The 14,766-nt window shown below is 38.0% G+C and overlaps 2 protein-coding genes across 18 annotated transcripts in view; one reads left to right on the top strand and one right to left on the bottom strand.

Annotated features, from left to right (window-relative positions):
- The window catches only part of LOC134814960 (disco-interacting protein 2 homolog C-like), a 61,821-nt gene extending 55,563 nt beyond the window's left edge, over window positions 1-6,258 (top strand). For all 17 annotated transcript variants that reach the window (XM_063823345.1, XM_063823340.1, XM_063823339.1 and 14 more), the window contains 2 exons: window positions 4,625-4,754; window positions 4,877-6,258. In XM_063823345.1, the coding sequence (XP_063679415.1) occupies window positions 4,625-4,754; window positions 4,877-5,129 (383 nt within the window). In that variant the 3' untranslated portion in view covers window positions 5,130-6,258. The remainder of the gene's footprint in view (window positions 1-4,624; window positions 4,755-4,876) is intronic.
- A 138-nt stretch (window positions 6,259-6,396) lies between these two features.
- LOC134814963 (uncharacterized) lies at window positions 6,397-11,706 on the bottom strand. The gene is made up of 10 exons (XM_063823348.1): window positions 11,530-11,706; window positions 9,348-9,482; window positions 9,031-9,141; window positions 8,620-8,777; window positions 8,376-8,481; window positions 7,879-7,987; window positions 7,607-7,734; window positions 7,189-7,371; window positions 6,919-7,047; window positions 6,397-6,749 (listed from the first exon to the last, which is right to left on the bottom strand). Exons 1-10 carry the CDS (start codon window positions 11,656-11,658, stop codon window positions 6,480-6,482), a joined length of 1,458 nt encoding a protein of 485 aa, XP_063679418.1. The 5' UTR covers window positions 11,659-11,706; the 3' UTR covers window positions 6,397-6,479.
- Window positions 11,707-14,766: the final 3,060 nt, after the last annotated feature.

Here is a 14,766-nt window from a genome sequence, read left to right as displayed (position 1 = left end):
TGTGGGGCTCCGTGCAGACCAACCTACCTGTGGCTAAAGCTCTAATATACAAAACCAATACATTATATTATTAATTAGTATCTGAATCAGCTAAAATCATAATCTATACATTCATAATATACATTCAAAACTCAGTGAACTTTTTCGACTTCGGCCAAGGAATGGTGATCTTTCTCCGGTCAGAACCCAGGAAAGCTAATTCGCATGAGGCCTCGGCGGAATAATTGCCTCCGACATGGACAGCCTCGGTCAATCCTAGCCTCGGTCAATCCTAGTTCGATTGACGGATTTCTTGAAACCAGTCATGGTTTCAGCTTGGTGATTTTGCTGCGTGCTCAGTCATGTCCACGTTTTCCTCAGAAATGTAAATTTCTTTCCAGCTCGGTCTGTGACAGGTCAAACTGGAACAACCCAACTCTAAATGACCGTCAACCCTGTATTTTGCGGCGCCTAATTGCCGTCAAGAGCCGGATTTAAGGGCCACGTAATTACAATTAGCGGGATTACCGACTTCTGCTGCGACTTGCTCTGATATGAGCTCAACTTGAACTCTTAGTAACTATCTTTAAATGTGATTATAAATGTTGTAACATAACAATGGTATTTTCCTCACAGCTGCGTTTGTGCGATGCTAAACTCGCATAATCGTCAGTTCATGTAATGTTAGAGGCTCGTTTTTAAGCTGAAAGCTTTTTTGTTTTAGTTTTACTTACTAATGGAATTATTTGAGCATTTGGAGACGCCGATAAGTATTTAAAACATGTTTTTTAAAGTAACGACCTGCCTATTCCTTTAATTTGAGGAATGTTGGGGAGTTACTCTTACTAAATCTCACATACTAACAGAGGTTAACTTGTTCTGCGCCAGATCGGCTCACTTTGCACATGTTTATTCATGAATTAACAATGTCTACCTGCGCTACAGGCTTGTTACCAATACCACTCTGTAATTGCTATCTGTATTGTTCTGTTTGCAGAACTTGCCACATTAGTGGTTTGTGCCAGTGCTTTGTAGTTACTTATATTTTAGAGATGAACCAAGTTGTCCGTTAAATGTCTATGCTAAGTTTAAACGGATAAACCAGATAAATTTATTCACGTACTACGTCTTAGAAATAGATACTACTGACTAGTGAAATGTTTTAATGCTACAAAATCTGCTAAATATGAACCTCCTTTTGCTCGATGCTGGACCATCGATTAGTTTATGTTGGGCTCAGTAAACGGTTCTTTACATTTTGAATAACTAGACAAGTTGTTTATTAGCCGCATATTATATGTATAATTCCATTCAACAAAGCAGTTGCTAGAAGAAATATTTAACTTTCAACATATTACTAGGTAACCTTTTGTAACTTTACTGACGTTTACGTTTGGTCAGTAGACTATGCAACTAAAAGATTGGACCGCCGCTCTGTTTATCTAGGCGTGACAACTTTCGGGGGTTTAATTTTGCGTATGGACTTATACCTCGAGGATTTAATTCGACGCGACGGTTATCTTTTGTGGTTGCAATTATGTGGTTAAATATAGAGGATTGGTTATTCGTCAATCCCCTTTGTGCCCCTTTGTTATTTATCTGCACACGATTAAAGGGCACTCTCACCATACCTACTACGGCAAAATAGTATGCGGCGAAGTTTACTTTGTAAGCTTCTGTTAAAGTAAGAGTTAAGGATAAGGGTTAGTGTTTCAGGGGTTCGCCCTGTTGAGTTTACATACACCTCGAGATCCTCATCCAAGAGGATTAGTCAGAGTGTTAAACAGATCTTCAAGGTTGAATTTATTCATCTTTTTTGTGGTCCGTAGCCCTTCTTCCGATGCGAATAATCATGAGTCCTCTTTGTATTCTTCCGGTCTCAACGTCCTTAATATACATATCAGATCATCATCGAGACTCAGCTCCTTGTTAGATCCCTGGAACGTTTTCTGTGCTAGGGTTTCCAATAGAGTGATCTTTTGGAAAATTGAGACTAACAGAGTTCTGGTTAAATCTAGGATAAGAGCTTGGATTTGGTTTAGGGTTGGGTTTTAAGTTTTCAGTCAGAAGGGAAGCATGAGACAAAATATAATATCGTGAACCACGTTTTTTAGTCGCCAATGTGCGTGCAAGTGTTCTTTGTATTCGCTCGTCTTTTTTACACAGCATTCCGTCTGAACAATGTTATCGTTGCCAGTCTGACATTTTGGATGCTGCATTGTGTTATTTCTATTGTTAAGAGCTTTGAAATTCTGGGAATGTCGAAAATTGTTCGACACAGAATTAACTTGGCTCGACCAAATAACGTTTGTTTATTAGCCTCCATTTAAGTTGGATTGGTAAAATATTTTTCTAATTTGAATTTAATTAAGATCTCGCTATCATTTGGTAGCGGATTTAATATTATTGGATGATTTACAATTTAATCTTTTAAGTAACGCTTGAATGGCTTGAACATATTTTTTTGTGTATGTTTTTTTTGTCGTAGCGTGTTATAAATATTTGAATTTATAAGCGTATTTGGCTAGAATTTGTCATCCGTTTTTATAAGCAGAGTGGACCAGAAAGGACTCAATTTTTACATACATAGTACATTAATCTGTTTTTGATCCTTTGGCATCCTCAAAATTGTTTAACGTTTTAGTTGAATCAAATTATCAACTCAGAGACATTGGCCAGGATGGAAACCTCAGAACCAATCAGCTCTCCTGCAATGATCCCAATGCACTTCAACCTCGTTCTGGACATCACCTACGGTATAATCTGTCTTGTCTGCTTTATCATTGGGACATCAGGCAACATAGCAAGTTTCCTCTACTTCTGGTCCAAAAAACGGGACATTTCCAGCACAGTTTACATGATGGTGACAGTGACAGACACTGTGATCAGTTTGATGGTGCTGCCGGTGGGCATATCCTACCTCTCGTACCGATCAGATGGACCTCTCTTCCGGAGTGAGTACACTTGCTCTGGCTGGGTCTTCCTCTGGGGTGTGGCTGTTAGATCTAGTATTTTCTTTGTGGTGTGTCTGTGTGTCACCAGGACTTACTCTCTGATGCTCCCCTTTGCCACACAGAAGATAAGGTATCTGGTGATGGTAGTTGTGGTGTATCTACTGGTACAGGTGGGTCAGTGGGCCGGGCTCAGTTTCATGGGGGTCCACTACAGGTTCTACACTGAGATAGCCAGCTGTGCCATGTTTGTGTCGGAATCATTTAACGGCGCCGTCTTCCTCCTGCTGGAAATCAGCCAAATAATAACGTTTGTGATCCCAACATTCGTGGTAGCAACAAGCTGCATCCTCTCCGCTCTCATGCTCACCAGAATACGGGGTGAAGGCTGCAATCTGAGCAGCAACAGTCTAAAAACAGAGCCACAAGAACCATCCTTCTGTTTGCCTTGCTGTACGGTGTTTGTAACGTTCCTCTCGTCGTCAGCTGTATCCTAGGAACCTACTCTAAATTCACGGATGGAGTCGATCATTACGATTTCTTCGCGTTTGACACGCAGTTTTACTACGAAACAGCAACTTCAACCCTACTTCTAGCAGCTAACTCTGCTATAAATCCTGTTCTTTACTTCTGGAGGATGCCTAATGTTAGGAAGTACTGTGTAGAGGGAATAAGGAGGTTTGTGACGTCACATCACCAGAGGACCGACATGATGAGAATGAGTAAGGGTAGTCATGTGTACGATACAATGAGAAGCACTGCAGAGTTGCACCAGGTTAAGGGGAATTGTTGTGATGTGGGACACGTTAAGAGGAGCAATCTTCATTTGGCTCAGAGAAAGATGAAATCTGATGCTAATTCTACGAGTACGAGATGTTAAGGCTTGTGTACTGGGCTAGGGATTTGCCTTCTGCCCGCCGTTAAGCTAATGTTTTCTTATGTTCATAGCGTATAAAGGTTCTGTCTTTTGCCAATTCTTTCCGGGATTTTCTTATGCGAAGAATTGTGTATGTCTTATAACTTGAAACAGTATTGAATATGCCTATCATGATTTGATTTGTTATTTGTAGATTTATATAGACCGCTGTATAGGAAATAGTTATTTGTTATTTTGCGACCATGATATTTAGTTGCTGCTTCGTTTTTATTCACTATCAGTATCTACCCGTTTAGATTTCATTCTCAAAACTGTCTATAATTATCGAGAACTATGTAGTATGTACATCGGGTGAACTATAGGCGAAGCACATCAGGACATAAATACCAATTTAATGCTATTCGAACGATGGTCAACAATTTAAACAAATAAAAATAAAATAAAATAATACCAAATGAATCAAATCAAGATTTAAAATACTACAAAAGATTGATTTAAATGGTTAAAATCTAAATCGTCTAGCCGGCAAATAGTTCTTGATTTTGTTGCTTGGTCGTTCCGGGTAGGTATCAAACGGTTTCATTACATAGAATTAGAATTATGAACAAAGTTGCTACCGAGAAAAATATTGTTTATAATGGTGTTCTCGACTACTATCAATCAAATTCATAAAAAGTTGAAAAGAATTAGTATTAATCATAATGAATACCAATTAGCGATTGCTAATTAAATATTCGTCATATTATTCTCCTTTATGAATTTGAACTATTACTATCTTAACCGGACGAACCAAATCCTGACCTGACCCCCATTTCAGGCACGGCGCAGAACGCGGAAGTGTACGTGCTGGGACTGATAGACGAGACTCTCCATCTCAGAGGAATGAGATACTATCCTATAGATATAGAGAGTACCATATCAAGGTGCACTCAGCGGATAACTAACAGGTTGGTTCTTAGATAACTGTAACACCGCAGTAATACATGGTTTATATAATTGATAATTGAGATATTCGCTGACGTAAACATGAAGTTAAATATATTTCCCTGATTAACATTCTTAATTTCAGCGCCGTCTTCACATGGCAGCAGCTGCTAGTAGCAGTAGTCGAATATTCAGGCCCCGAATCAGAGGCAATGAACGTGATACCCCTGGTGACATCAAGTGTAGCTGAAGAGCACCACTTAGTGGTCGGTGTGGTGGTAGTGGTTGATCCGGGAACCCTTCCCATCAACTCCAGAGGAGAGAAACAGCGCATGCACCTTAGAGACGGCTTCTTAGCGGACAGTCTGGACCCGATCTACATCACATATAATATGTAGCGTTCCAATGTCACGTGACATGTGTATAACGTGTGAATTGTATTATTAAAAACTAATAGGAGAGTTTTAACTCATGTGCCCGGATAGAGGACAACACGTGATGTGAAGACGTTTTGAATATGGTTGTTAGGATAGCTAACAGTCGATGTAGCACGCGTAGATCGAACTGATGTAGCGCGCGGACTGATGGATCTCTGGTGTGTTTGATCAAGCCTAGCCAGATTGGATGACTACAAAAACAGTAAGCGAGGGACCAGCACATTCCTCGGTAATGTGGAATGTAGGTCCCCGTCAGAGAACAGAAAATAAAGGTCAATTTTTATGACTGAAGCGACAGACTGTGGTATTGACGTATGTATAGCCCCATTTATATCGTATTTCTTTCTGAAGCTATAAAACTGTAAATAACGTCTTAGTGGACCTTTTTTTTCTTCTTTAGTTTTGTCCCTTTTGGACAATCTGTATAATATTGATTGTTTAGGGAGCAATTTATTTTAAGAAACGGTAAAAGAAAACCAAATAATATGATTTAAACTGACCGAAATAGTTTTTATAATTTTCGCAATACCAACTTAATCTGTTTACTTATTATAAAGACGAAGAACGACACGTGCTGTCCACAGAAGTGACTATGTTTACTTTCATATCTAAAGGGATTTAGACCAATGGTAATTGTTATCATATGCTTTTTAGCACTGCCATTACGTTTATGATTTGAGTCATTAATTTGATCTAGCACAGAATCTAGTTTTAAACTTTAAGTACGACTAAATAATTTCATCTGCTGAATTCAAAAGTTTTTCAGTTCTCAATAAACCAATCTTTTGCTTATCTATTTAATTAATTTTCTTCAGTTCTATCGTTAAAATTGGGTCTGTTAACCAATACTTTGATATCGTTTGATCACTGGAAGTGAATTTTCCCCGCTGCAGGCTAAGATTTATCTAGCGCCCTTGTACATTTATTATTGTGGGCTCCTGTCGCCGGAATCTGCGTCCAGTTCGGTGCTCCATCTTGGGCTGCCAGCTCGGCAGTTTTGTTTTGATGATCAAGAATTTTGTCTTTTTTAATGATAACTTTGTACTTATTTATTTTTGGTTTTGATGATAAGATATTATAATTTCAGTGATATTTGTGTTTACCTTGATGATATTAAAATGAACAACATCGATTTCTGCTGCAAAATAAACTTAAAACACAATCAATATTATCAAAATGTTACAAAAATAAAAAATCAGACATAATTATCAAAATTTAACTTCACAAATTCAAAATAAAACAGAAAGCATCAAGAAATTACTTCGTTTAACTCCTCGTCTTACAACAACTGTTAAAAAGAATAACTCAGTATCATTCAGGTTTAGCTTTAGATTTGTCCGATCTCTTCTTAACCCAGAACCCGAACCCAGCTAACATCACCACAATCCCTACTACAAACAACACGAGGAGCCAATTAACAGGTTTCTCAACTCTCGTGCTCCTGAGAAGGATGGACCCCAGGGGCCACACTTCCTCCAATTCTCCTCTATCGCAGGAACAGCCTCCTTGACCGCTCCAATTACACAGCGAGTTAATTGGGTCGTGGAACTTCCCCACTGGGCTGGACCTTCTTATCAGTTCCTGTTTGATAGAAGCGGGTAGTAGGAGGCACAGTACACGGTATAACACCACGTGTTCTTATTTAGATAACCAGTTCGGTTATACCGGCCGTGCAAATGAAAATAATCAATAGTTATTATTACTAATTATTATTAACTATTATTGATAAATTAAATAATTCTTAAAATACCGCTGATTGTGTGCCCTGTTTTCCCTCCTTTTTGATAGCCATGCAGCTTTTACCAGCACAATAACACGGTCCCATGTATTTGACAGGCCAGTTTATACAGTCAGTATCACTCATACACCCGGGTCTCAGCTAAAAAGAGTGATGTTGAAAAACATTTGAACAGTTACATAAACGAGTCTTAATACGTGGTTAGATGTTTAATTAAGTGGTGAATGAGGTGACTGCCGTACTATACATAAAAAATAAGAATATATTGGCAAGATACGGAACCTGTAAGCACTTGTAAATGGGGAATTCGTCGTCCCCCTCGTTAACGAAGACGGTGTGGTTCTGTTTCTCTACCACGTGGTGGTCACACCCAAACACGTGGTATCCCTTGTAGTAAGACAGCAGAGCGGTGGCTCGCTGGATCTCCCCATCCTCCGCGTCAAACATAGCTCGGTTCAGCAGCAGCTGTTGTAGATCGGGTTATGATTATTGCCACTAGCCACTAGGCCAGGGGTTTTGGTTTGGTTTTGGATTCGGATTCTGGTTTTGGATTCGAAAATCGAACTCTGAATTGACTCTAATTTGAAATTTGACGTGATTGGGAACAAAGCGTTGAAGCTCCTTTTCTTGTTTTTATTATAATTGGAATGTTTGAGTTTTACAAGTAAATTAAACCGGAATAGTATTATATAACTCTCACCTCAGGTAAGCTAAACCACTGGTGCTTTATCGGGGCCTGGTGCTCAGCTGCCTCTGCTGCCAACAAATCCAATACCTCCGGAGTGAACTGCCCTGCTCTCAACTTGTCTTGGGTTGGTATCGATCCTCCTGGTTTGGTTATGTTTTTATTAGTAATAGTATGGTATCCGGACATATCCTTTTGTTTCACTTTTATCTAAAAATATGGTTCGACATTTAAAACATACCCAAAAATATATATATCCGATAAGTGAGATCTTTGTATTAGATTACCTATCACAAACACTTCGTCTGATTCATCTGAGGTCTCTTTTTTGGTAGATGTCTTGGGCCCTGTATCCACACAACCATCTAAAGCTAGCTCAGGAAACTTGGCACACAGCTGCAAATATAAAGCTAAAGTTTGATCCTACTTTCAACTTTTCAAGTATCAATATAAAACACTGTTTAATTGTAAGATCAGAAGCTGAATTACCAAAGACAAAACTTTGAACATCACCAAAATGCTTTCCTGGACCGCAATTTCGCAGTTTTGGCTGATTTCTCTACAGCGACATTAGTGAGTTTAGTGTTAACTGTTATATACTGTTAATAGCACAAGACAGGATTACTTAGTTATACTATTGCAAACAGTCAATTGGGATCCCAAATTAGAAATTAATAATACTACTGCATACTTCAACTGCCAATATTGATAAAATAATGTATCACTTAATTTACAATTTAGGTATCTGTATAACTATTGCAATTTTTCAAATTTGTTTTCCTACCTTAATTTTCAATTCCATTTTGTCCGTTGTCGATTCCTTGGTTTTGGTTGTATGAAAGATAGCTTTTGCTCCAGAATCAGTTGATTTAAGAATATGACTTCCCCACCTATGGTTAGCCTATATCAGATCAATTCGCTAACGGTCGATATGAATGTTGCAATGGATCAGCTTTAAAGAGGATACCAGTAAATATCATTTAAATGCTTTAACCTATAACCAATAGAAGTTTATTAAAAGAACTAACTTGTGGATGAACGCATCATAAGGCAGCCATCGTGCTCGCTGGTGAGGTTTCCTGATCGGGTAAGGTAGCTTGTTAAGGTCATGTTTGATTTGGGAATCAAATGTGGACTCCTCGAGGCATTCGTCCGATATTGTTTCTCTTTCTCTCAAATATATCACCTGGTACAGTTAATTATCAACACGTTATGGTCAAAACAATGACCTTAAGCAACCACAACTCCAATAAAAATTCTATGAACATTTGACTCAGCTGTATGTTGATTCAGCCTTATCATAGTCAAAACATTTCAACCGAATTAGTAATCTACCGATCAGATATATGATTAAGACACATATGCATATGATAATCCTGTTTAATCCTGTTTAATCCTGTTTAATCCTGTATACTAATACATTAATAATAAAAACAAACCTCGACCACGGTTCCAGAAGTCTCTGTACTTCTTGACTTCAGGTACTTGGTGCTAATATCTCCTTTACCTCCGAGTTCTTTAGATGTCAGCCCTACGCTCAATGCTATCTCCTGTGTATATCGTTACTATTACTAACAAACAGTTGGTTTATAAACATTAATATCAGTGTAAAATAAAAGAGTGAAATGTACTTTAAACCCTCGGCGTACGTCTTACGACTGCATGATTTTGGGTGGTAATGACTAATAATTGAGAAATTCTTTGCGTTTTTTATAAATTACGGCCGTCCAAAATAAAATTTGTTGCAAATTCTTACGTGAACAAACTCTTGGTGATCGGTGTAGACTTTGTAGTTTTTAGTGGTCTCTTTCAGTTCTTCCTTATGGAAACAAGAGGGGGCCAGGTTGGTGAACACGCTTTTCCCTCCAGTTACAACCCCGTCTAATTCTATCTGGTGATAAGGATCATATAATTATAATCATACCTTGTATATATAATTATAATATATATATACATCACCTGGACTGAGTCACTGGAGAAGCTAGACCAGTTCCTACTTTGGCTCAATCAATACCATCCAAACCTCAAGTTTACAATGTCGACACCTTCTACAGAGGGGACTGAATTTCTAGACCTGTTTATTTACTCGAAAAATTGCAAGCTAGAAACTAGGACGTACTGCAAACCTAGTGATGCCCATAGCTATTTACTCCCACAATCCTGCCACCCTACACACATAGCAGAGAATATTCCATATGGAGTAGCACATCGAGTGTTCAAAAACTGTTCAGAGGAAGAAGAGTATTTGAAATGTAAAATTGAATTTAGTGAATATCTAGACGATAGGAATTACAATAAAGATCTTATCCATAAATCCTTTGAGAAAGTTGAGTTACTTAAACGGGATGATCTGATTTCAAAAAACCTTACAAGCTCTAATATTAAGAAGAGTGAAAGATGTTTTCCTTTAGTTTGTGATTTTGACCCTAACTTACCTCCAATTGGTAAAATAGTTAACAAGAATAAATTTATCCTTGGCCTAGACCCTCTTTTAAAGTCTGTGATCCAGCCTAGTAAAGTATTTGTTTCATATCGTGGTAATAAAACTATCAAAGAAACTTTAGTTCCGAGTAAACTTTCAGAAGATCGTAAGTATCATGAAGATAGTAATGTTATAGCTTTAAACTCTAACACTGAAAATGTGGCTCTGCCTACTAGTATAGAAGAGGGGGGATGTTATCATTGTAACTCCAGATGTAAAGCCTGTAGAATGTATATTTGTGAATCAAAAACAGCTCAGAGCTACCACTCGGGGTACACTGTTAACATCATTGGACAACTAGACTGCAACACAGTAGGGGTGTGCTATCTAGTAAGGGATAAAGTCTGCAGACGTGCTTCAGTAGGAAGCACAGTTAACAATTTTAAGACCAGATGGCAGAACCACAAATCACATATTAGGAAAGCGGTTAGGAGTTGTGAAATTTCTTGTCATTTTAACGATAACCAGTTCCATAATCTTACCAAAGAGCCCTTAAAAACGTTTGACAATGAGTTATCCGATCAGATAGAGGTTATTATTTTTGAAAAGCTAGATTTTATAAAATGTTTAATCTTAGAAGATAGAAGTAGGGTTGCTAAAGAAAGAGAATCATTTTGGCAAAACCAGCTTATGACCCTCAGTGATTTTGGAGGACTTAATAAACGTAGTGCTCTTAATGAAATAAAAAATTGACCTTTATATGATATGCTTTAATATTAATCTTTCCACAGACACTTGCATTTTGATGTTTACTTTCACCTCTGCATCTTTTGTTTATATCTTATGATTGAATGAGACTTACTCACAAATTTCCCATCTCAGTATTGATCTATTTTTGTCATGTTTTTAATTTACTTCATAGAACAGTTATTTTAATAAACTTGCTTTCAGAATGAGACATGTAAAGATTACACAATCGATAGCTCAATGTGAATTTCGTGTTTTACTGTTTCACTGAATGTCTCAAATATATATATATTATATATATATTATCGGATCTTATTTTCAATTTTGGCGGACATTTCCATGTGAACGGACATAATTTTGGGTAGTCTAGCATTATAAATATAATTAGGTCTTACTTTTTGAATTTCGAGTAAGTTCTTACTCTTAGTGTACAGAGTTATGCAGACTGAGTCGTGTAATGAGTTTCAGATTTTGCCAGAGATAAGCAGCTCAGGCATGTACAGGTAACACGAGCTGTACAAATGAATTACATTCGACCGGCCGGGGAAACAGGTCGCTGAGTAGCAAAATATTATGACACAAAATCCTGTACTAGAGTCTAGAGATTGTAAGCAGCTTATGGGGGAGGGGACGTGTTACGCTGGCATATAAAACGGTTAAAAGCTTTATGTGCAAAGTGGCGGTTGGAGGGGGAGGGGACATCAAAATTCAAACGGAAATAACAAAAAGGCAGATTATATTAAATATGCAAAATGATTGGCAGACTAACCGTTCCAATGTTGAATGCCTCCCCTAGCGACGTCACCGTATCACAGTCAGTTTTCTGTACCAGCAATACTCCTAGCACAAGCAAGACGAACAAGCTGTACATGGTGCACACCGCCTGATTTGGGTACATTTTGAGTACACAAGGAAAAACTAGATAATCATAAATAATACGCTCAAAATTTACACAACGCGACTCATCATTGAATTTGATCATAAACTTGTGCTATTTTCTCAGCGTACTGTTGCAGGATATGAATACTTTGCATAATATGCCATTCTTTCAGCACATTTATATTCATAGAACAAGTTATTGAAACACAGCAGGAAAATTTGTTGTGATCTAAAGATATCGGATATGTCATTGTCTTCATTATGTCATTGTCTACATCGGTTGCGATTGAAAGGTGGTTGAAAAGGCGATCAAAAGACGATTCCAGAATAACATGATTGGACTATACAAGTTGGGAATTGTACTTGTAGATTCTCTAATCCAGTAAAATCATAATAATAAATTTTAAAGTAAAACAAAAAATGAAACAAACTAAAATGCTGCCGACTCTCATGACTAAGTATACGTTAGAGAATGACATAGTATTACATCATCAATGTTCAGCTTTTGAAAATGCAAAAGGTAAATATTAACTTTTGCCTGACATTAGCATGGTAATGGCATCAAATTTCCGATAAGAGAAAACTGAGACGCACCGTTCGTGTAATAAAAGTCAAACTTTGCAGGCTACTACTAGTGGCAGTGCTACTACCAGTACCAGATAAAGTAATTGGTAAAAGCCCAATTTACTGCGGAGTAATTTGTAATTGTATCATGGGAGAAAGGTTATAAATATAGCCATAGGTAAAGGCCGCGCCGGTAAATCAATGTTTTAGTTTTTGCTCATTTACTGTATTATATATCTGATATACATATTATACAATGTAGGAAGCAAAAATAACGACTCAAAGTAGCAGTACAACATACAAGTACAACCACAGGCTGTCAATAACTTATTATTGTTTCAAAATACAAATAAATTTTACATCAATATCAAATATATTTGATCTTACAATTACATTTGCACAATACAACTACAAAACAAAATAATATCTACAATGAGGCAATGCAACTGCACATCATGCATCATGATTTAGGGGTCGATCACATATTACGTAATCAGCCGAGGGGGGGTTTCAAATGCTTACGGTTGATTACGGGGGGGGGGGGGGGGGGGGTTTGGTCGTTGATTACGTAATCAACATTTTAATTTTTTACCGATTTTCGAAATACCAATTGGACAATTTTCGTTAATTATGTAATCAAAATTTTCGTTTTTTAAACCAATTTCCGTTTAATAAGTGCTTTGCGATGGGGGGGGGGGGGGGGGTGTGTCTTTTTTTTATTTATCTAGACACTTATTTTACTTCGGTGTATTCCAACAGCCACAATGTTACACAAGTGCAACCAGCCAATTACAGGAAGCCGAAGGGTCTTTTCGGCCAGTGACGGTTAAGGTAGTGTGTACCATACTTTCTTCGTCCGAGACTTTGCTGCAATGTGCAGCTCCTCATTTAACCCTCACACCCGATTTCTCGAGTATTCGGCTGAGTAGACCGGGGGGCTGCATAGACCACTCATGATCCTTAGCTGAACGTCGACGACGCTCACCCCACGACCAGGCAATCAGTGGGTTTCGAACTCGCAACCTAACGATTGTAAGACAGGCGTTCTAACCAACTGCGCTACCTGGCCGTTATCTTGATTACGCCGTCTAATCTTGATTACGTAATATAGGAGGGGGGTTGGGTCTTGATTACGGGGGGGGGGGGGGGGTTTTGGTCGTTGATTACGTAATCAAAATTTTAATTTTGTACCGATTTTCGAAATACCAATTGGACAATTTTCGTTAATTATGTAATCAAAATTTTCGTTTTTTAAACCAATTTTCGTTTAATAAGTGCTTTGCGATCGCTCCTACTAAAATTCTTGTGAAAAGGCCCTTTAGGCATGATAGTGATCTAGATCGGTGTATTTTTGGACGCTGATTCCGAATCACCCCCCCCCCCCCCCCCCCCCCCCCCCCCCCCCATGACGTAGGGTTAAAATGCTTCCCTGGAGAGTTATGGGCAAAAAACTGTTTTGGTCACGTGACAGGCTAGTAAAACGTGAATTCGATTATTTAGGGCTCGGGTTAAGGTTAGGGTTGTGGTTAAGATTATGGATAGCTTCGGGGTTATGGTTAGGGTTAGGGTTGGGATTAGGGTTTATGTAAAACCGTTTTGTACGGCTGCAAAACCAAAAAAACCAAAGTCACGTGAAATTTTTGGGCGAGCGATTTAGTAAGAGCCCTTTGCGATGGGGGGGGTGTGTCTAATCTTGATTACGTAATATTGAATATAGGAGGGGGGTTGGGTCTTGATTACGGGGGGGGGGGGGGGTCAAACCTTGATTACGTAATTTTACCAAAACCCATAATCATGGGTAGAGTGGACCGCTGCCAGTGTCTCTCTTTCCCAAACAAAAGGAAATGATATTAATTTGATTGACCGTTCTCAAATGCAAAATGATACCGAGAATGAAATCGGTCGCTCGCTTTTCCCATTCAGTCACGGCTTAGAATTAGAAATTAGAAATTAGAATTAGAATTAGAATTAGAAATTAGAAAGATCATTACAAAATTACATGTGTCAGATCCCAATCAGTTAAATGAAAGTTATTCAACCAAACAATAAAAAGAACATAATATCTTAAATAAATAATTAAAAGGTTTGAAAGTGTGCACGAAATAAGGATACTAAGTCATAGCTTACTTTTAGGAAATCTTTCACGAAATAGATTATAAACAAAATTTCTGGTCTCCAAAATGTAATCCTCACGAATTGTAATAAGTTTCGATTGATTACATCAATCAGATGCTGTAAAAATCTCTTTGGGTTGCATTCGGGTCGATACCTAGTATTTCGGGGTAAGGGTGGTAGTTATTACTTATTATATTGAATTAGCTGAAGTTTATTGAATCTTTATTGCCGAGTACAGCTGCCTTTGGGTAGTTCTTCTTAATCTATTACAATTGTAAATGAATGGGAAAAGCGAGCGACCGATTTCATTCTCGGTATCATTTTGCATTTGAGAACGGTCAATCAAATTAATATCATTTCCTTTTGTTTGGGAAAGAGAGACACTGGCAGCGGTCCACTCTACCCATGATTATGGGTTTTGGTAAAATATCATCTCCTTTTGATTATA

The sequence above is a fragment of the Bolinopsis microptera genome, chromosome 5, assembly GCF_026151205.1.
Source record: "Bolinopsis microptera isolate Bmic1 chromosome 5, MBARI_Bmic_1.0, whole genome shotgun sequence".
NCBI lineage: Eukaryota > Metazoa > Ctenophora > Tentaculata > Lobata > Bolinopsidae > Bolinopsis > Bolinopsis microptera.
The sequence above is the reverse complement of the archived record's forward strand: the minus strand, read 5'-3'. Positions and strand labels throughout refer to the sequence as shown.